Below are 21,937 nucleotides of genomic sequence, written 5' to 3'. Positions count from 1 at the left end.
AACCTGGAAGTCAGAAGTTTGAGACTAGCCCAGCCTGCCAAAGTGCTGGGATTACACGCCTGAGCCACCATGTCGGGCCTCCTTTTCGTTTGTTTGTTTTTTGACCCGGAGTCTTGCTTTGTCGCAAGAAAATGACATCAAGGGCCTCTCCCAGCTTTTGAAACTATTTGCCTGTACATAGACTTAAGAGAAGGAGCACTTTAAATGAGGTGCTAGAAGGCCTGGGCTGGAGAGTCAGTTCATTTCAAAGTTGGTATCTCTACAACTCAACAACAAAAAGACAACCAAATTAAAAAATAACACAGAGGGATAAGGTAAGTCTCCATTAAACTCAGGGAAGAGACTGGAAAACTCCTCTTTGGATCCTGTCTATAGTCACAGGTGAAATAAAAGGAAAGAAAAATGGGCAAAAGACTTGAATAGACCTTTCTCAAAAGAAGATATACAAATTGCCAAGAAGGACATGAAAAGATGCTCAACATCATTAGCCATTAAGGAGATGCAAATCAAAGTTGATAAAATATCACTTTACACCCACTAGGATGGCTAAAATTAAAGCAAACAAAAGGCAGAAAATGAGCGTTGATAAGGATGTGGAGAAATTGGAAGCCTCAGATATTGCTGGTGGGAATGTAAGATCGTACAGCTGCTGTGGAAAACATTGGCAGTTCCCAAATGAGCCAAACATAAAATTAGCACTGACTCAGCACTTTTACTCCTGGGTATGTACCCAAAACAATTGTAAACGGATATTCAAACAAAAACTCATTCACAAATGTTTATTTTTAGCAGCACTATTCACAATTGCCAAAAGTAGGAACAACCCAAGTGTCCATCAACCAATGAAAATGGGTAAACAAAGTGTGGTATATTTACACAGTGGAACAGTATTAAGCAATAAAAAGGAATGAATATATGCTACAACATAGGCGAACCTTGAAACCACTAAGCTAAGTGAAATAAACTGGATACAAAGGCCACATATTATGTAATCCTAATTATTTGAAATAACCAAAATAGACAAATCTATAGAGACAAAAATCAGATGAGTGGATAGGTGATTGCCAGAGTCTGTGGAAACTGAGGGAGGGGATGGAAAGTGACTACTTGTGTTCAGGGTTTCCTTTTGGGCAATGAAAATGTTCTAGAACTAGGTAGTGGTGATAGTTGCAAAATATTGTGCATGTATTAATGTTATTAATAACAAATTTTATGTTGTGCGTATTTTACTATTTTTATTTATTTTATTTAATTAATTTATTTATTTATTGAGACGGAGTTTTGCCCTGTTACCCAGGCTGGAGTACAGTGGCACAACCTTGGCTCACTGCAATCTTCGCCTCCTGGGTTCAAGTGATTTTCTTGCCTCAGCCTCCTGAGTAGCTGCGATTATAGGCACCTGCCACCATGCCCAGCTAATTTTTGTATTTTTAGTAGAGATGGGGTTTCACCATGTTGGTCAGGCTGATCTTAAACTCCTGACCTCATGATCCACCCACCTAGGCCTCCCAAAATGCTGGGATTACAGGTGTAAGCCACCATACCCGGCCTACTATTTTTATTTTTATTTATTATTATTATTATTATTATTGAGATGGAGTCTCCCTCTGTCACCAGGCTGGGGTGCAATAGCACCATCTGGGCTCACTGCAGTCTTCGCCTCTGGGTTCAAGTAATTCTCCTCCCTCAGCCTCCCGAGCAGTTGGGATTATGGGTCCCCGCCACCACGCCTGGCTAATTTTTGTATTTTTCGTAGAGATGGGGTTTCACCAGGTTAGCTAGGCTAGTCTCGAACTCCTGACCTCAGGTGATCCACCCGCCTCAGCCTCCCAAAGTGCTGGGATTGCAGGCATGAGCCACCATGCCAGGCCCACGGGCCTACTTTTTTTTTTTTTTTTTTTGAGACGGAGTCTCGCTCTTGTTACCCAGGCTGGAGTGCAATGGCGCGATCTCGGCTCACCGCAACCTCCGCCTCCTGGGTTCAGGCAATTCTCCTGCCTCAGCCTCCTGAGTAGCTGGGATTACAGGCACGCGCCACCGTGCCCAGCTAATTTTTTTGTATTAATAGAGATGGGGTTTCACAATGTTGACCAGGATGGTCTCGATCTCTCGACCTCGTGATCCACCCGCCTCGGCCTCCCAAAGTGCTGGGATTACAGGCTTGAGCCACCGCGCCCGGCCTACTTTTTTTTTTTTTGGAAAGGTAATCTTGCTTTGTCACCCAGGCTGGAGTGCAGTGGCACGATCTCGCCTCACTGCAACCTCCGCCTCCCAGGTTCAAGCTATTCTCCTGCTTCAGCTTCCCTAGTAGCTGGGATTACAGGCACCCACCACCATGCTCTTCAGAACACCTGAACTGAGAGCATCAATGGAACTCCTGTTCTCCCAAATCTCAGCCACCTGCTGTCTTCATCTCAGTTCATTAGCAACACCATCTTCCATTTGACTAGGATAAAAATATGGCAGTCACCCTTTGACTGGTCTCTTTTTCTCACACCCCATGTGCAATGTATCATCAAATACCATTAGCTTTATCTTAAACATATATCCACTTTGGGAGGCTGAGGTGGGAGGATTGCTTCAAGACCAGCCTGAAAACATAGTGAGACCCCCCCTGAAAAAAAAGGAGGGGTAGGCACTGTGGCTCATGCCTGTAATCCCAGCACTTTGGGAGGCCAAGGAGTGAGAATTGCTTAAGTCCAGGAGTTCAAGACTAGCCTGGGTAACATAGTAAGATCCTGTCTCTATAAAAAATAAAAAAATCAGCCAGGCATGGTAGCACGCGCCTATAGTCCCACCTATTTGGGAGACTAAGCAAGAAGCTCACTTGAGCCCAGGAGGTTGAGGGTGCAGTGAGCTACAATCAAGCCACTGCACTCTAGCCTGGGTGACAGAGTGAGACCCTGTCTCAAAAAAAAAAAAAAAAAAAAAATTGTAGAAACCCTTCCCACTCCCAAACTGCTTTCCCCAGATCCATTTTTTCCTATAGTACATCACCATCTAATGTACCCTACCTACCTTACTTATTTATGCAGTTGAACCTGACCAACATGAGTCTCAAGTGCATAAGTCCACTTTTAAGCAGATTTTCTACCACCTGTGCCCTGAGACAGCAAGACCAACCCCCTCCTCTTTCTCCTCCTCCTCAGCCTACTCAGCCACCATTTGTGATGATCCACTTCCACTTAATGAATAGTAAATATAGTTTACTTTACTTTACTTTACTTATTATTATTATTATTAGAGACAGGGGCTTGCTCTCTTGCCCAGGATGGCTTGCAGTGGCATGATCATAGTTCACTGCGGCCTCGAATTCCTGGGCTGAAACAATCCTCCCACCTCAGCATCCTGAGTAGCTAGGTCCAAAGGCATGGGCTACCTACCATGCCTGGCTAATATATATATGTGTGTGTGTGTGTGTATATATATATATGTATATATATATGTTATCTATATTATGTATAAAATATATATCATATATAAATATGTATTTATACATGTATATATGTATATATATGGGTTTGTTTGTTTGTTTGTTTGTTTGGTAGAGATGGCTAAGAGGTCTGGGCATGGTGGCTCATGCCTATAATGCCAGGATTTAGGGAGGCTGAGACAGGATGTTGCTTGAGGCCAGGAGTTTAAGACAGCCTGGGCAATATACCAAACCCCATCTCTACAAAAAAAAGGAAAAAATGCCGGGTGCGGTGGCTCACACTTATAAACCCAGCACTTTGGGAGACCGAGGTGGGCGGATCACAAGGTCAGGAGGTCGAGACCATCCTGGCCACCATGGTGAAACCTCATCTCTACTAAAAATACAAAAATTAGCTGGGCATGGTGGCGCGTGCCTGTAATCCCAGCTACTCAGGAGGCTGAGGCAGGAGAATTGCTTGAACCCAGGAGGCGGAGATTGCAGTGAGTGGAGATCATGCCACTGCACTCAAGCCTGGCAACAGAGTTGAGACTCTATCTCAAAAAAAAAAATAGCCGGGTATGATGGCATGTGCCTGTAGTCCTAGCTACTCTGGAGGCTGAGACAGGAGAACCCATTAAACCCAGGAGCATGAGGCTACAGTGAGCTAGGATCACACCATTGCACTCCAGACTGGGTGACAGAGTGATACTCCATCTCTAATTTTAAATATATATATACTTGTTAGGCCGGGCACAGTGGCTCATGCCTGTAATCCCAGCACTTTGGGAGTCCAAGGCGGGGCAGGCAAATCACCTGAGGCCAGGAGTTTGAGACCAGCCTGGCCAACGTGGCAAAATCCTGTCTCTACTGAAAATACAAAAATTAGCCTGTCGGCTGGGCATGGCAGCTCACACCTGTAATACCAGCACTTTGGGAGGCCAAGGTGGGCGGATCACCTGAGGTCAGGAGTTCAAGACCAGCCTGGCCAACATGGTGAAACCCTGTCTCTACTAAAAACACAAAAAAAATTATATGGGCATGGTGGCAGGTGCCTGTAATCCCAGCTACTTGGGAGGCTGAGGCAGGAGAATCACTTGAACCCAGGAGGCAGAGGCTGCAGTGAGCTGAGATTGTGCCACTGCACTCCAGCCTGGGTGACAGAGTGAGACTCTGTCACAAAACACCCACGCACACACACACACACACACACATATAGTGGCACAATCTTGGGTCACTGCAGCCTCTGCCTCCCAGGTTCAAGTGATTATCCTGCCTCAGCTTCCCAAGTAGCTGGGATCACAGGCATGTGCCTCCATGCCTGGCTAATTTTGTATTTTTAGTAGAGATGGGGTTTCACCATGTTGCCCAGGCTGGTCTTGAACTCCTGACCTCAGGTGATCCACCTGCCTCAGCCTCCCAAAGTGCTGGGATTACAGGCATGAGCCATCATGCTTTGCCCTCATTTATTTTTCATTTTTTTAATGGCTAAGGGGGTACATTGCACAGTATGTGTTTTTTTTTTTTTAACTACAATTTAAATTTAAAAAAGATTAAGAACCCATAATAGAAGAAAATTGTGAGAATGGGGTGGCCGATGTGTGAGGACTATACAAACACCAAGATGGAATTTGGCTTTAGGGGCTTATGGGTAGTCTTGGAGAGAGCCATTTGAGCAAAAAGGTGGGGAAAGAAGCCAGAACCCAGGAGGTTAGAGAAAGCTCGTGTGACACTGGAGGGAGGTGGGGGCAGCCAGAATAGACCTGCTCCCGCGTTTGGTGGTACCAGGAAAGAGAGACTGAGTGGGGGTGACATGAATGGACAGAGTTTGGGAAAATATTATTGTTTTGTTGTGTGTGTGTTTTTTTTTTAAAGACGGGGTTTTGGCCGGGCGCGGTGGCTGACACTTATAATCCCAGCACTTTGGGAGGCCGAGGCGGGTGGATCACGAGGTCAAGAGATCGAGACCATCCTGGTCAATAAGGTGACACCCCGTCTCTACTAAAAATACAAAAATTAGCTGGGCATGGTGGCGCACACCTGTAGTCCCAGCTACTCGGGAGGCTGAGGCAGGAGAATTGCTTGAACCCAGGAGACAGAGGTTGCAGTGAGCTGAGATCGCGCCATTGCACTCCAGCCTGGGTAATAAGAGTGAAACTCTGTCTCAAAAAAAAAAAAAAAAAAAAGACAGGGTTTCATCACGTTGGTCAGGCTGGTCTTGAACTCCCTACCTCAGGTGATCTGCCCTCCTTGGCCTCCAAAGTGCTTGGAATACAGGCGTGAGCCACCACACCCGGCCTGTTTTGTTGTGTTTTTATGTAGAGAACACCTGATCACACCTGTAGGTGGGAGGGGGAGATGAAAGATGAGGAAGTGGGTAAAGCCAGTGGGGATGCTGGGGTTCAGATGCTGAGAGAACAGATCCCTAGCAGTGATGGGGACACAGATGTGCTGATTAGTGGAAGAGGGACCTGTGCCTTTGTGACAGAGGGGAGAGGGGGAAGGTGGTGTGGAGGTGTGGACAGAGCATCATCAGATATGGAGAAGGATGTGGCCAGGGAGGGGGTGGATGCACAGTCTTTCTATAAATTTGTCTACCAAGAGTTGAAGCCAACTGCTGCAGTGAGGAGTCGGGCTGAGCTGGAGTCACGAGAAGTGTGGGAGAGCTGTGGACAGCAACTGTGGGGGCCGCAGCAGGGGAGTCAGTGATGGATGAGGTGTCGCCTATCTAGCAGACAGATACAAGCTGAGCTTGGTCAACACCAACCTGTGGTTGGCCCAAAAGGCAAAGTTTTCTGCATCCTCCAGCAATGCTCAGAGTGGAGGAAAGGGCTGTGGGCTGGTTCTGGGTAGGGAGCTGGCAGGGCAGAGGATGTGGTCTGGAGTCATAGAGAACAATCCCCCCACAAACCTAGTCCTCCTCCCCACTGATGTGCTTGGACGGCTTGCTCCCTCGACATCCCAGCAATTCTCTGCCGCAGCACTCTGCTCCAACAAACACAGCACCCATCATACACAAGCTTTGTCTTTTTAATAAAAAATAAACAGTCTCTGACAAGCAGTTTTCTGAATCCCAAAACAAAGGAAAAGGGAAGGGGAGAGGTCAAGGGATCAGGTAGGGTAAAGGAGTGAACAAGGCTCAGATTACCCCTGCCATTCTGCCAGGGCAGAAGGGATCACAGTCTGCCCCAACTGAAGCAAGAAGGAAGGTGGTCAGACTTCAGGAAAGACTTCCTGGGAATCAGCGGTGCATGACCGGTAAGGGAAGCAGGAGGGAGTAGATCCCGGCACGACCCTGGGAGAGGGGAGTGTTGGTGTCCAAAGTGGCAGCTTCAGAGTGGAGTTTCCAGGAGTGGCATATTAGCATGTGGTTCTTTAGATGTTTGGTGTTTATTACCATTGGGTCCCGGGGCAGGCAGGCTTTTTAGGGGCTCTTGGAACACTGTTTCTGGAGGGTCCCTGGAACGGCCAGAACTGAAGGATCCTCTCTAGGTTCTTCAATATCAGCGTAGGAGCAGGTCTGTGGGTAGCCCCCACTCTGCTAGAGAGCTCATGTGCTTGGTAGAAGGGAGTCCCACAGGGGAGGCAGACTGCTGTGCACGACCCTGCTGAGTGCCATCGGTGATGAGGAGTAGCAGAAGCTCCTCTCAGGGGAGGAAGGTGGTCTTTTGTGCTACTCTCTTCCTAGTCGGGGCTGTGCTGGGGCCACCCAGCCAGCATGGCCAGGTGCCTGTCCTGAAGCCCCAGCCTGTGCCTGGAGTTAAGCCACCTCAGTGCCTAGGCAGTTGCTATCAGCGTCCACATCGCTGGTAGAGGTCCTGCATTCCTTGGGAGACTGGAGGTGTTGCTCTCTGCTCAACGGGGCCTTCTCCCTAGGGGGCAGGGTCGCACAGCCCTGAACCTTGCCCCGAGCCCGGAGCGCTCCTAATGGGGAAGCCAGGAGGATGATGAGGGCTACTGAAAGCACTAAGGCGAGGAGGACAGTGACAGTGACAAAGTGGGGCCAGTAGGACCGCTGGGCAGCCAGGGCGGCCCCACCACTGACCCTGGTCAACGGGACCTCCACGTGCTCCCGGGGGATGCCTGCCAGTTCAGGATCCAGGGCCAGGGGCTGGTCCTGGCTGTCTACCCAATAGGAGACCACAGGGTATGAGAAGCCATTCTCAGTGGCCCAGCACTGGTAGAGACCCCCAACCCCATCCTGCAGTATCAGCAAGAGAGAGCCATTGTAGATCGTGGAAGAGGCTTCTGGGACTGCAGCTGGGCCATGACTCCAATAGTAAGAGGCCAAGGCTGACAGGTGAGGACAGGGGAGCTCCAGGATGGAGTTGGGGACAGCCAGGACCTCTTTAACTGTAGGAGAAGGAAAGGAGCAAAAGGGTTAAAGGAGGGGCAAAGGATGAAGACAGGAGAGAGTCTCTAACCTATTTTTGGACCCCAACCCCTTTTATTTTTTTTTAATTGAGGAAGGGTCTGGCTCTATTGCCCAGGCTGGAGTGCAGTGGCGTGATTTCAGCTCACTGCAACTTCTGCCTCCTGGACTCAAGCTATCTTTCCACCCCAGCCTCCCAAGTAGCTGGTACTATAGACATGTGTCTCCATGCCTGGTTAATTTTTGTATTTTCTGTAGAGATGGGGTTTTACCATGTTGGCCAGGCTGATCTCAAACTCATGAGCTCAAGCAATGGTAGAAGGGAGTCCCGCCTCAGCCTACCAAAGTACTGGGATGACAGGAGTGAGCCACTGAGCTTGGCCTGGACCCCAGCTTTTATCTCCAACTTCCATACCCAAATTTCACCCCTCCTTAATCTCCAGTCTGGACCCCAAACTAAGCCCTAGTCCATCTAACTCCAACTCTGACACCAAAATCAACCGTAACCTCAATCCTGAATCCCAGCTTGGCCCCTAGCTCAGAGTTCCTATCTCTCTTCCCTATAGCCAGGACCCAAATCTATCCCAACTCAGGCGTTCAGATCTCAAGCCAGGCAGGTGCTGGGGCAGGAAACTGGAGCAGGAATGCCCACTCCTGCCCAAAAGTCTCCCAGCGTCTCTGCACCTCCCCTAGTCCCACACTCACTGATTTGTGGGCGGCTCTGAGGCCGGAGGCTCCTGCCCACAGGGCCACTGGCACATGCCCACCCTGGGTTCCCGTGCTCCATGTCCTGCTTCCAGGAATTCCTAAGAGGGCAGAGAAAGCAAAAATTATCCCTCGAAAGAGCTGAAAGTGGGAAGAGGAAAGAGAAAGGGAGGAAGTGCAGTAGGGAAGAAGGTAGGCAGGGGGAGACTAGGAACAGAGAGGGGAGGAACCCAGGATGGCCAGGGCAGCTTCAAAACTGCCTGGCCAAATTCCATCCCTGGAGGAACCCACGGTGGGATGGAAGGACTCTCGGAGTGAATGTGTCAGTAGCCCCTGGAGAGAGGAAGAACAGTAGCAGAAGCTGGTGGAGAAGGGTCCTGGCTGGCCATTGTCAGCCACCATCCAGGACTGGCACTCACAGGTTGGGGGCAGACAGGAGGCAACAGGTTCGGGACTCAGGGTCCCAGGCACAGTGGGGGTCCCGGGCAAGGACACAGTCCACACAGCTCTCATAGACACTACAGTTGGCTCGGGGCACCCTCCAGACACCTCCTGAGAAGCCCACGAACACTGCACCCTGGAGGAGAGATGGAGATTATCGGGGAGCCCCAGCCACATCTGGCAAAGTCCCAGCACCCTGGTGCAGGCCAGGGAGCCAGCCCAACAGGCCCCCAAGGCCAGCCCCACCGGAAGGCCACTTGATGGTCAGGTCCCTTCTTCCCACCTGGGTGGGGGCCAGCTGCAGGTTGCGAACAGGTTCAGGGTCAGGGAACAGCTGAATCTCTTCCACCAGATGAGCACTGCTGTCCCCACTCACCACAGCCTTGTGGAGGGACCCCGTGGCTATGGGGAGACAGAGAGAGTGGAAGTCATCTCACCTCATCCACAGATCCCTTCCCAACGTCACATGGCCTCCCCAGCTGTAAGAACGCTCCTTCTAAGGGTGATGTGTACTGGGCACAGGTCAGCCAGACCATTCACATTCCTCTGTGCCATGGAGGTGGCAGTCTCATACCTGGTTAAAATCCCTTGGACTCCTGTCCTTCCTTCGCAACTCCCTGACAAAACTTTGTCCCTGGAGAAACCCAACTGTCTATTTCTCCATAGGCATGAAGCAGTGGGCAGCTGGGAGAAAAATCACATCACCGGCTGGCCCGAAGGTAGTGAGTAATCTCAACTGATTGTTCACAGTCAGTTACAGAAATCACATCACCAGCCTCCTTCACTTCCATCAAGCACCTCAGTGAGGTCTACGTGACCACCCTTTTAACAGGAGCAATCTCCCCACCTGGCATTCCTGATTCCCCTGCACACACCTCTACTTGACTCAAATCTCATGATGTCATGTCATTTACTTATTCAGGATGCTATTGTCTGTCTCCACCCACTCCACAAAGACTGAGATTTTTGACTGTTTTGTTCTCTGCTGTATGCCCAATACGTGTACAGCTGATAACAGTGACTAGTAATATGGCCTGAAGGAATGAATGAACTTGGCAGGTGTCTTCTACTGACCTTCAGGGTTATCCTCCTCAGCCAGGCCCTTCATACACTGGGCAGTCTTACCGCATTCCGCACCGACTGTGTCTCCCTCTTTCAACAATGGCTATTTTTTGTTTTAGACAGAGTTTCGTTCTTATTGCCCAGGCTGGAGGGCAGTGGCACCATCTTGGCTCACTGCAACCTCCACCTCCTGGGTTCAAGTGATTCTCCTGCCTCAGCCTCCCGAGGCGCTAGGATTACAGGTGTGCGCCACCACCACACCCAGCTAATTTTTTTGTATTTTTAGTAGAGATGGGGTTTCACCTTGTTGGCCAGGCTGGTCTCAAACTCTTGACCTCAGGTGATCTGCCTGCCTCAGCATCCCAAAGTGCTGGGATTACAGGTGTGAGCCACTGCGCCTGGCCCACAATGGCTATTTGAATCTACCCCTCTCTCCTCAAACCTTCCACCTTTCCTGCCCCCTCACTCCAAGCTCATGACCTTGTGTCCTCCTCCTTTATAGAGAATACAAAAGCCTTCAGATAAGAACTCCCTTGGCTTCTGGTCCTCGGAGCCTACACACCCACCAAGTCACACCCTGCTGCTACAACTTCACTCCCAGCCCAGCTCAGGCGCTGTTCCTCCACCACCCACAGCTGCCCAGCTCTGTGTGTGTCCTGGTCTCCGGCCCTCCACAACTTTACCTGCCACTTATCCCTTCTTCTACCCATCTCTTCACCGTCCCCCGGTCTACTAGTGCTTAGTCCTTTCTGTCTAAGAGGCCAAGGGGGGCAAGGGCCCTGGGGACAAGGAGGGGAAAAAATCAAAACCAAGAACCCTGGCTGGGCCGCACTCCCTGCTCCAGTCACCACCTCCTTCCTCTCTCCCTTCTCAGCCAAGGTTCCTGTAGGAGTGATCTCTACACGTGCGGTTTCCAGCTCCCTCCACCCACTCACCTATCATTCTAACATACCTTCCCCCGTAAGACACACAGCTCTTGATAAGGCCACCAAAGACCTCCCTGTCTGCCTCCCGCACTACACAAAGCTCAGAAGGGGTAGGAAGTATACTGTTTTACTCCTCTGCTGTATTTTCAGAGCCTAGCGGAATGCCAGGAACATAGCAGGTGCTCAGTAAACAGTTGTTGAATGAATAAGTGAATGAACTCAAGAGTTTCCCTCCCCAGCCTGGGGGTAGCCTCCGCTCTAGTCGTCTGAGGGATGTCCCGGAACTCTTTACTCACTGGTGCCCAGGTACATGACAAGATGGCTGTGCCCATCAAGGTCTTGGGCTGTCTCCACTGCAAGCCGTGTATACTCCACACCAGACTTCACCAGCAGGGGCGTCCCCACCACCTGCTCATCCATCAGGAAATGGTCCTTCATGAAGGTCAAGGCCTTATCGGAAGAGGGGCCCACCGAGCACTAAAGGAGGAAGGAGGCAGATCAGGCTGGTTTCCCCCTTCCCTCAGCTCACCCTCCCCACCACACCTGTTCTCCTCCTTCGCCCCCTCCTTCATAGCAGTCCTTATCTCAGGGTGGTGGTAAAAGCTCCGACTCTGGAGCTGCCTGGCTGTGCATCCCAGCCTCTGCATGCTTGAGGGTCCTCAGCTGTGAAGTGGGGACCTCCCCATAGGCTCTCTGGGAAAACGAAATGCACTAATACATGAAAAATAATTCACGCAGTGCTTGGCATGAAGCAAGCACTCAGCAAATGTTAACTGTCTGCTCCTCCTTAGCTCCTCCAGCAAGGAGGCCTGGCAGCCAGCAGGAAGCAGGACAAAGGATCCTTACAGGCAAGGACCAAGTTTTATGGCCAGGCACAGTGGCTCACACCTGTAATCCCAGCATTTTAGGAGGCCTAGGCAGGCGGATCACCTGAGGTCAGAAGTTTGAGACCAGGGTGGCCAACATAGTGAAACCTCATCTCTACCAAAAATACAAAAATTAGCTGAGCATGGTGGCATGCCTGTCATCCCAGCTACTCAGGAGCCTGAGGCAGGAGAATCACTTGAAGCCAGGAGGCAGAGGTTGTAGTGAGCCGAGATCGTGCCACTGCACTCCAGCCCAGGCAACAGAAAGACTCTTTCTCGAAAAACAAAAATACAGCCCGGGCACAATGGCTCATGCCTGTAATCCCAGCACTTTGGGAGGGTGAGGCAGGCGGATCATGAGGTCAGGAGTTCGAGACCAGCCTGGCCAACATAGTGAAATCCTGTCTCTATTAAAAATACAGGCCGGGCTCAGTGGCTCACGCCTGTAAACCCAGCACTCTGGGAGGCCGAGGCGGGTGGATCACAAGGTCAAGAGATCGAGACCATCCTGGTCAACATGGTGAAACCCTGTCTCTACTAAAAATACAAAAAATTAGCTGGGCATGGTGGCGCGTGCCTGTAATCCCAGCTACTCAGGGGGCTGAGGCAGGAGAATTGCCTGAACCCAGGAGGTGGAGGTTGCGGTGAGCCGAGATCGCGCCATTGCACTCCAGCCTGGGTAACAAAAGCAAAACTCCGTCTCAAAAAAAAAAAAAAAATACAAAAATTAGCTGGGCGTGGTGGCAAGTGCCTGTATTCCCTGCTACTTGGGAAGCTGAGGCAGGAGAGTTACTTGAACCCGGGAGGCAGAGGTTGCGATGAGCCGAGATCGTGCCAACTGCACTGCAGCCTGGACAACAGAGTGAGACTCCATCTCAAAAAAAAAAAAAGAAAATTAGCTGGTCATGGTGGCAAGTGCCTATAATCCCATCTACTTGGGAGGCTGAGGCAGAAGAACCACTTGAACACGGGAGGTGGAGGTTGCAGTAACCCGAGATTGTGCCACTGCACTCTAACCTGGGCAACTGAGTGAAACTGTCTCAAAAAAAAAAAAAATTTAAAAAGGACCAAGTTTTACTCGTGGCTATATTTCCAGGCATAGCACAGGATCTGGCACACAGTTGGTGCTCAATGAATGTTTGCTGAGTCAATGACTGAATGAATGTCACAGAAAGGGGTGGTGTAGCACGGAGCGTTTCTCATCACGGTTTTGCAGGAACTTGCTGCATGACTCTGGGAGAATCCCTTCTCCATTCTGAGCTTCCTTTTTCTCACCCATAAAATGAGGGGGTTGGACCAGCTGTTCTCTAAAGGCCCTGCTAATACGAGCATGCTGTGGCTCTGGGACACCTGTGTCCTGATCTTCAGTCAGGATCCTTGTTCTCCAAGAGCACAACTCTGTCACCTTTAAGCTGTGTCCTTAGACAAGCTATTTCACCTCTCTGACCTTCAACTTCCTCATCTGCAAAGTAGGGTAATAACATCTACATCTCATTTTGATGCAGGAATGAGCACATGCACCTACTCTCATGTCCTCCCACAGGGTTTCTTGTTTGTTTTTTGTTTTTACAAATAGAGACAGGTTCTTGCTATGTTGCCCAGGCTGGTCTCAAACACCTGGCCTCAGGAGGATCTCTTACCTTGGCCTCCCCAAATGCTAAGATTACAGGTCAAAGGCGTTTTTAATTTTTTAAAAAAATTGTTTTTTGAAACAGGGTCTCTATCACCCAGTGCAGTGGCATGATCTTGGTTCACTGCAGCCTCAACCTCCTGGGCTCAAGCGATCCTCTTACCTTAGCCACCTGAGAAGCTGGAACCACAGGTGTGTGCCACCATGCCTGGCTAATTTTTTTTTTTTTTTGAGACAGAGTCTTGCTCTGTTGCCCAGGCTGGAGTGCAGTGGCACAATCTCGGCTCACTGCAACCTCTGCCTGGAGAATCAAGTGATTCTTCTGCCTCAGCCGCCCAAGTAGCTGGGATTATAGGTGTGAGCCACCATGCCCAGCTAAGTTTTGTATTTTTAGTAAACACAAGGTTTCAGGGCCGGGCGCGGTGGCTCACGCCTATTATCCCAGCACTTTGGGAGGCCGAGGCGGGTGGATTGCGAGGTCAAGAGACCGAGACCATCCTGGTCAACACGGTGAAACTCCGTCTCTACTAAAAATACAAAAAATTAGCTGGGCACGGTGGTGCGTGCCTGTAATCCCAGCTACTCAGGAGGCTGAGGCAGGAGAATTGCCTGAACCCAGGAGGCGGAGGTTGCGGTGAGCCGAGATCACGCCATTGCACTCCAGCCTGGGTAACAAGAGCGAAACTCCGTCTAAAAAAAAAAAAAAAGACAAGGTTTCACCATGTTGGCCAAGGTGGTCTCGAACTCCTGACCTCAAGTGATCCTCAAATGATCTGCCTCCCAAAGTTCTGGGATTACATGCATGAGCCACCACTCCTGGCCCCAGATATTTTTTATTATTTATAGAGATGGGGTCTCACTATGTTACTCAAGCTGGCCTCCAATTCCTGTGCTCAAGTTATCCTCCCACCTCAGCCTGCCAAAATGTTGGGATAATAGGCATCAGCTACCGCACCTGGCCCAAAGGGAATTTTTAAAAAGACATAAACCTACAGAGATGGGGAGAACAAGAGAGAAGTGCAAAAGTATCCACATTTTGGAAACTGGAAAATGAATGAACAAACAGAAAAGACATAACAGAGAGAGAGAGCGAGAGAGACAAGAATCTTCTCAAGCCAGCCCTGGAGGAGGCCCCAAAACATTTAGAAGGCAGGATTCCTAACGTTCATGAATTAGTAACCTGAGCTACCTCTCAAAGTGAGGTTAATGCGGAGGATAAATAAGGAGGATTATTTGAAAGTCTGTTTAAGGAACAGGCAGATCCTCCCCCAACTGCACAGAGCTGGGTGACTGCCTCTTCCACATTCTGGCCCAAGACTGGAGGTTTATCTGCCAGAGAGAGTAAAACAGAGGGTTTCTGGATGGAGGACAGCAGGCCCAGTTGATGGGGACACCATCCTGAAAGCGGAGGGAGTCAATACAGGTAGGTACACGACATGATGAGACTCATTCCCAAACCCAGCCCTCTTCCCCTGCAGCTCCCAGACACCAGAAGCCTGATCATCGGCCTCCATGCAGAAGACCAGATTTTCACATATCTCTCTTACGATAGTAATGATGGATTTCTGTGATGTTTTCTTCTTTCTGATTTTTTTTTTTTTTTTTTTTACTCATGGTAACTATTTTAATTACAAGGTGTCAACATACAGATTGGCATAAACTTCAACTGTCATTGGAAACATGTTCCATCTAATTCAGAAACAGCAGGTATCAGTGAAACTGGAGCAAGCATTTTGAAGACTTCAACGTACTGGATAGAATTTTTCAAAAAGTTCACCATACGTTTTCTTCTCTTTTTCTTCAGGAAAATCCTCTGGATGTAATTTTACATACTCAAACATGTCACGATCCCTCACAGCACATACGTAGTCATGACGTTTTACAAGAAAATATCCAGCAAAATAAAAGGCTGTAACATATAGAAGCTGGCGATGCAAACCCGCCTTCAGGACCGGCCTCCAGTAGATGTAGTTGTCAAGCAGGCCGGAGCAGTAGCCCAAGAAGCCTAAGTAGAGGATACGCGGGTCGGTCAGGTTGGGCGGGGGCAGGCTCCGGGACTCATCCGGCAGAAACCTTAAAGACTCTCGGTTCTGCCGCGAGTATAACATGGTGATGCGGTTCTCACTTGAGGTCTAGCCTTAGACCATGAACTACAAGGAAAACCACCACGACCACTATGCGGTCTATGCAGTCAGCTTTGTCCTCCGCCTTTCTGATTCATTTGTGTTTCCTCTTAGGTTTTTGTTGGTTCTTTTTTTTTTTTCTATTTCTTTATTTTGGTTTCTTTCTTTCATGGTGGTGCTTTTACTCACGTCTGGTAGTCCTTGGATGTCTACTCGTATTTAACCATGGGGGACCTTGGAGCTGTTTGGAGCTCTACGTCCATAACTAAGGCTTGGCAATCTGGTCTCTGTTATGTCACCACTGAGGGCGGTCTGACCTCAGTGGAGTGCAGTGGCACGATCTTGGCTGCTTTGGGAAACTAATTGAAGGTCTAAGAGGAAAGACTTAATGACCTAAGATATAGTAAAGATACTGACATTGAAGATTCCCACCAAACAGCCCAGCCAGAAATGAACCAGAAAGAAGAAAACTTCACAGAAATCCATCACTACTATCCTAAGAGAGACATGTGAAAATAGTGCACCCATGAAACAGGAACCGAATGCCGCCAAAGACGAGTCTTTCTTTCACACAGGGGGCCGCCAGGCATTACACACATCCAGAAAAAAGAGCACACAACCATGATGAAGTAATCTTGCCCCTCCCCTAAACCAAACCTGAATCTGAGTAAGTCTCTAGATCCAACTACTAAACAATTTAAAGGAAATAAACTACACTACAGAGATGCAATCATCAAGATCCAGGCTGCGGAAGACTCTAAATGACAAACAAATTGCAAGAGAAAAATAGAGATGGAAAGGGATTATATAAATTTTTTTCTTTTTTCTTTTCTTTTTTTTTTTTTTTTGAGACAGGGTCTCATTCTGTTGCCCAGGCTGGAGTACAATGGTGTGCAGTCTCAACCTCCCAGGCTCAAGTGATCCTCCTACCTCACCCTCCTAAGTAGCTAGGACTACAGGCACATGGCACAACACCCAGCTAATTTTAATATTTTGTAGAGATGGGGATTTGCTATGTTGCCTGGGTTGCTCTCAAACTCCCAGGCTCAAGCAATCCTCCCACCTTACCCTCCCAAAGTGCTGATATTGCAGGCTTGAACCATTGCACCTGGTCTTAAGTTTCTTTTAATCTATATAATCCCAGGTGAGGCATAGTGGCTCACACCTGTAATCCCAGCACTTTGAAAGGCCGAGGCGGGAGGATTGCTTGAACCCAGGAGTCTGAGACTCTGCCTCTACAAAATATTAAAAAATTAACTGGGTGTGGTGGTGGGTGCCTATGGTCCTAGTTACTCAGGAGGCTGAGGTAGGAGGATCACTTAAGTCTGGGAGGCTGAGGCTGTTTGGCAGAAATAAAAAATATTTTCTTTCTTTCTTTTTTTTTTTTTTGAGATGGAGTCTCACTCTGTCACCCAGACTGGAGTGTAATGGTGTGATCCCAGCTCACTGCAACCTCTGCCTCCCAGGTTCAAGTGATTCTCCAGCCTCAGCCTCCCAAGTAGCTGGGACTACAGGGGTACACCACCACGCCTGGCTAATTTCTATATTTTTAGTAGAGATGGGGTTTTGCCATGTTGGTTAGGCTGGTCTTGAACTCCTCACCTCAGGTGATCCACACATCTCAGCCTCCCAAAGTGCTGAGATTACAGGCGTGAGCCACCATGCCCGGACTTCTTTCTTTTTTCTTTCACTGTCAGAAATGAAAATCTGACAGAAAGACTGGAAGACAAAGTTGAGACACTCTTCCAGAAAAATGGAACACAACCAAAGACTTGGACAATAGGAAAAGCTTTAAGAAAGTAAGAGGACCAGTCTAGGAGGTCCAGAAATAAGTGAGGAAACACTCCATTGGAATGTAAGTCCCATTAGAGAAGGGACTTTCATCCATTTTGCTCACTTCTATATTCCCTGCTCAGAATAGTAGCATGTGTCCTCAAAAAATATTTGCTGAATAAAAAGAAGATAGGGCTGGGCACAGTGGGCCACACCTGTAATCCCAGCACTTTGGGAGGCCGAGGCGGGCGGATCACCTGAGGTCGGGAGTTAGAGACCAGCCTGACCAACATGGTGAAACCCCATCTTAAAAAAAAAAAAAGATTCCAGTGAAATAAAAACAGGTACATTCAGAGGGCTAGGGATCAGAATAACTTTGGACTTCTCAACAGCAGCTCTGGAAGCTAGAGGATAATAGAGCAAGGCCTTCAAAGTTTGAAAGAAACGTATATCTATTCTAGAATTACGTGTACCTAGCCAAACTATCAAATGGGAAAGTAGAATACATTTTCAGACACTCAAGTTCTTAAAATCTTTTACCTGCCATGTATCCTTTTCCAGGAATCTACAAAGGATAACCGCCACTAAAATAAGATAGTTAAAAAGAAAAGAGAAAAAAAAGAGGAAGCCATGGGACGCAAGAAACACGAGATCTGTCACAGGAAAGAGGCAAAGGGAATCCCCAGGATGATGAGGAAGGGGGATTCCAGGATGGCATCTGTGCTCGGGGAGTAGAGGGCACCAGTCTAGACTGGGGCAGACAGGAAGGCTCTCCCGGAAGATGAAACTGTTAGAAAAGCTAATAGGTCTGTCTTCAGAAGAAATTCAGATAATTTAGGAAGAGTTTAGGGTTGAATTAAAGATAAAAGTTTAGGCCAGGCACGGTGGCTCATGCCTGTAATCCCAGCACTTTGGGAGGCTGAGGTGGGAGATCACTTGAGGTCAGGAGTTCAAGACCAGCCTGGCCAAAATGGTGAAACCCCATCTCTACTAAAATTACAGAAATTAGCTGGGTGTGGTGGTGCACACCTATAATTCCAGATACTCCGGAGGCTGAGGCAGGAGAATCGCTTGAACCCCGGAGGTGGAGGTTGTAGTGAGCCAAGATTGCGCCATTGCATTCCAGCTTGGATGACAGAGTGAGACTCTGTTTCAAAAATAAATAAATAAATAAAGATAGGAGCTTAGAAAACAAAGCAAGCAAAAAGTCAAGATAATTACTAACCCCAGGGAAAACAAAACTATGCAAAAAGGATAAGTAATCATGGCTTACTACCTGGCTTAGCTGTGAATTAGAAGAGTCATAATATAAATATTGATCCAACCAAAATGACTAGAAAACTACGTTGGGAGATTGGGGGTGATTGTAGTTACTGTGTGTTGGTCCAAGTCAGCTTTTGTGGAAGAGGGTTAGAAAGTCTGATTTGCATTGTTTGCTGATTTCTGTGGCGTATAATTTCACCGTGGCTAATTTCAAGTTACCAATGTCATATCACTGAACACGAATTTGGAAAAAGATATGCAAAAACAGTTCTTGCTAGCTGCTGCAGCCCAGCTCTAGCACACCATTGGGTGGAGGTGGGGGTTGGGGAACACAGTTAAATCTTCACCTTCTAGAATGGGAAGTCAGCAGATACTATCAGAAACTGAAACATCAAGAAGTAGCAATAAAGATTACTTAGTGATTTTGAGATAAATATGAAAATAACCAGCTAAAAAGAGTTGAACACGGTTGGAGAGAAGCGGGGGATGGAAATATGACTGCTTTTTGTGAACAACCCTGTAGATCTATTTGATTTTTCAAATCATGTGCATATAACAGCTCTGATCTTGTTTTCTTTTGTAGAGATGGGGGTCTTACCGTATTGCTCAGGCTGTGATTTTTCTTTTTGTTTTTTTTAATTTTAAAACTTTTTGAGAGACAGCATCTTGCTCTGGTCACCCAGGCTGGAGTACGTTCTTGTGATCACAGCTCACTGCAGCCTTGAGCTCCCAGGCTCAAGTGATCCTCCCAACTCAGCCCCTTGAGTAGCTGACTACAGGCACATGGCACCATGCCCAGGTAAATTTTTTTTGGTAGAGATAGAGTCTTACAATGTTGCCCAGGCTGGTCTCAAACTCCTAGCCTCAAGTGAACTTCCTGTCTCAGCCTCCCAAAGTCCTGGGATTATAGGCATGAGCCACCATGCCTGGCCTCTGATTTTTTTTTTTTTTTTTTGAGAATGAGTCTCACTCTATCCCCCAGGCTGAGACTGGAGTGCAGTGGTGCGATCTCTGCTCACTGCAACCTCTGCCTCCCAGGTTCAAGAGATTCTTCTGCCTCAGCCTCCCAGTAGCTGGAATTACAGGCGTGTGCCACCATGTTCAGCTAATTTCTGTATTTTCAGTAGAGATGGGGTTTCACCATGTTGACCAGGCTGGTCTCGAACTCCCTACTTTAAGTGCTCCACCTGCCTCGGCCTCCCAAAGTGCTGGGATTACAGGTGTGAGCCACCACACCTGGCCTGGCCTCTGATTTTTCTAAAAAGTTAAATAATAAATGCAGGTGGCAATGCCCGAGACAGTACTTGGCACACAGCCCATTGTTCCCACAGTGATATACCCAGATATTTGATGTGCACTTAGCCTTGGTGGAGGGAGATGGCTCTAGCAACTGCTCTGTATATAAGAGGGTGCTGGACACGTGGACTTCAGGCAGCTGTACCAGGTGTATGTCTAGGCAGACAAGACTGGTGGGGTGGGGAGCACTAACATTTATTGGGCATTTACTACGCCATGATAGGTGCTTTTTCAGGCATATTATGTGTTTGGACTGTGCTCAGTATAGGGGGTAGTACTCACACTGCCCGGCCGGGGGTTGGTCTCAGGGCCCCTGTAAGTAGTCCAGCGTGAAGTTTCTTTGTTCAACTCTTTGTATTTCCCCTTAAAGACACGTTCAACGTCCATGAGAGAGAAGGCACAAACCGCAGAGCTCCTGGTCCCGCCAACCTGCCTAGAGACAGCCAGAGGGAACATTGTCTCTTGTCTCTGCCATGCCAGGCAGCTCTCTCTCCAGCCCTGGCCCACCCTCAGTGAAAAAGCCCAGCAGGCAAGAGTGTGGAGAGCTGGGCCAAACTCCAACTACCACTCCTTCCCCTCGCTGTGTGATAAGGGCCAAGGGAGCCCCATGGAATTCCCTGACTCTGGCCGAGGGCCTGGCTCTAGGCCCATCTTGGGATCTGAAGTCTGATTATCCTTAATGAGAATTAATTGGGGCTCAGGCCCTGGGGTGGCCCCTGCCTGTCCTGCCTAGACTGGGCTGCACCCATGGGAGGGGCAGTGTAACCGGCTCTAGCCTGACTCCACACAAAGCTCTCTTCCTTTGAGTCTCTTGGATCCCTGGTCCTCAGAGAACCGACCAATGCCTGACTACCAGACTGTTTTTTTTTTTTTTTTTTTTTTTGAGATTGGACAAGACAGCAACTTTAAGCTTTATTTTCCTTGTCCATATAATGGGAGCTACTCCTACCAGACTGTTTTTAATCCCTCAGCCTGGACTGTGGAGACAGGAAGTCTGTTTATCCTGCTCTCTTGAACCTGACTATTGTATATACCAGGCTCTCAGTTCTGATCCTGTGGACACCAGACCCCACTCACCCCAAATACCTTTGGGACCTGACACATTGTCAGCAGGTACCTAAACACCGTGGTGCCAGACCACGGCCGGGGCACCTTGGACAAATCGGTTAACCTTTCTCAACCTTCAAGCAATGGCTTTATTTTTATCTTATGATACAGATGGTGTTTCTCTGCCCTGGCCATTAGGGAGTGCAGGGAGGCAGAGAATTGCTTGAACTCGGGAGGCGGAGGTTGCAGTGAGCTGAGATGGTGCCACTGCACTCCACCCTGTGTAATGTAGCCAGACTCGTCTCAAAAAAAAAAAAAAAAAAAAAGTGCAGAGCTAAATTTGTGGCTAGCGGCCAGGCGGGTCCCAACACTTTGGGAGGCCAACCTGACCAACATGGTGAAACCCTATCTCTACTAAAAATACAAAAAAGTAGCTGGGCGTGGTGGCGGGTGCCTACAATCCTAGCTACTCCAGAGGCTGAAGCAGAAGAATCATTTGAACCCAGGAGGTGAAGGTTGCAGTGAGCTGAGATTGCACCACTGCACTCCAGCCTGGCGACAGAGTGAGACTGTCTCAAAAAAAAAAAAAATTTTGTGGCTCGCATTCAGGGACTATACTACATCTTATGACAAGCATTTCTTTCTTTCTTTCTTTCTTTTTTTATTGAGACAGAGTCTCTGTCTGTCGCCAGGCTGGAGTGCAGTGGTGCAATCTTGGCTCACTGCAACCTCCGCGTCCTGGGTTCAAGCAATTCTTCTGCCTCAGCCTCCCTTGTAGCTGGGATTAACAGGGGTGCACCACCGTGACCAGCTAATTTTTGTATTTTTAGTAGAGACGGGGTTTCACCATTTTGGCTAAGATGTTCTCAATCTCTTGACCTCGTGATTCGCCCACTTCAGCCTCCCAAAGTGTTGGAATTACAGGCGTGAGCCACTGCGCCCGGCCATGACTAGCATTTGTAGTGTGTTGGACTTATCCCTAGCTTCTCATACTCTTCCTTTATTCCCATTTCTTTCTTTC

General features: G+C 48.5%; 2 protein-coding genes and 1 pseudogene across 6 annotated transcripts in view; 1 reads left to right on the top strand and 2 right to left on the bottom strand.

Annotated features, from left to right (window-relative positions):
* The first annotated feature begins 237 nt into the window (after positions 1 to 237).
* LOC135272379 (small nucleolar RNA SNORA26) lies at positions 238 to 383 on the top strand (annotated as a pseudogene).
* A 6,038-nt stretch (positions 384 to 6,421) lies between these two features.
* Positions 6,422 to 21,937, bottom strand: part of SEMA4A (semaphorin 4A) — a 30,556-nt gene continuing 15,040 nt past the window's right edge. For all 5 annotated transcript variants that reach the window (XM_012449844.2, XM_012449845.2, XM_012449843.2 and 2 more), the window contains 6 exons: positions 20,152 to 20,302; positions 11,215 to 11,395; positions 9,214 to 9,332; positions 8,909 to 9,066; positions 8,490 to 8,590; positions 6,422 to 7,765 (listed from right to left, as the gene is read on the bottom strand). In XM_012449844.2, coding sequence (XP_012305267.2) covers positions 7,173 to 7,765; positions 8,490 to 8,590; positions 8,909 to 9,066; positions 9,214 to 9,332; positions 11,215 to 11,395; positions 20,152 to 20,302 — 1,303 coding nt within the window. In that variant the 3' untranslated portion in view covers positions 6,422 to 7,172. The remainder of the gene's footprint in view (positions 7,766 to 8,489; positions 8,591 to 8,908; positions 9,067 to 9,213; positions 9,333 to 11,214; positions 11,396 to 20,151; positions 20,303 to 21,937) is intronic.
* On the bottom strand, positions 14,179 to 16,657 carry LOC105715458 (NADH dehydrogenase [ubiquinone] 1 subunit C2-like). Its single transcript, XM_012449846.3, has one exon. It carries the CDS (start codon positions 15,520 to 15,522, stop codon positions 15,157 to 15,159), a length of 366 nt encoding a protein of 121 aa, XP_012305269.3. The 5' UTR covers positions 15,523 to 16,657; the 3' UTR covers positions 14,179 to 15,156.

This window comes from Aotus nancymaae, unplaced genomic scaffold (assembly GCF_030222135.1).
Source record: "Aotus nancymaae isolate 86718 unplaced genomic scaffold, 86718_ANA_hifiasm-v0.15.2.pri h1tg000108l, whole genome shotgun sequence".
NCBI lineage: Eukaryota > Metazoa > Chordata > Mammalia > Primates > Aotidae > Aotus > Aotus nancymaae.
The sequence above is the reverse complement of the archived record's forward strand: the minus strand, read 5'-3'. Positions and strand labels throughout refer to the sequence as shown.

What these genes read in the sequence shown, in the direction of transcription:
- LOC105715458 (XM_012449846.3), bottom strand. Translation starts at nt 15,522, where the DNA reads ATGTTATACTCGCGGCAGAACCGAGAGTCTTTAAGGTTTCTGCCGGAT.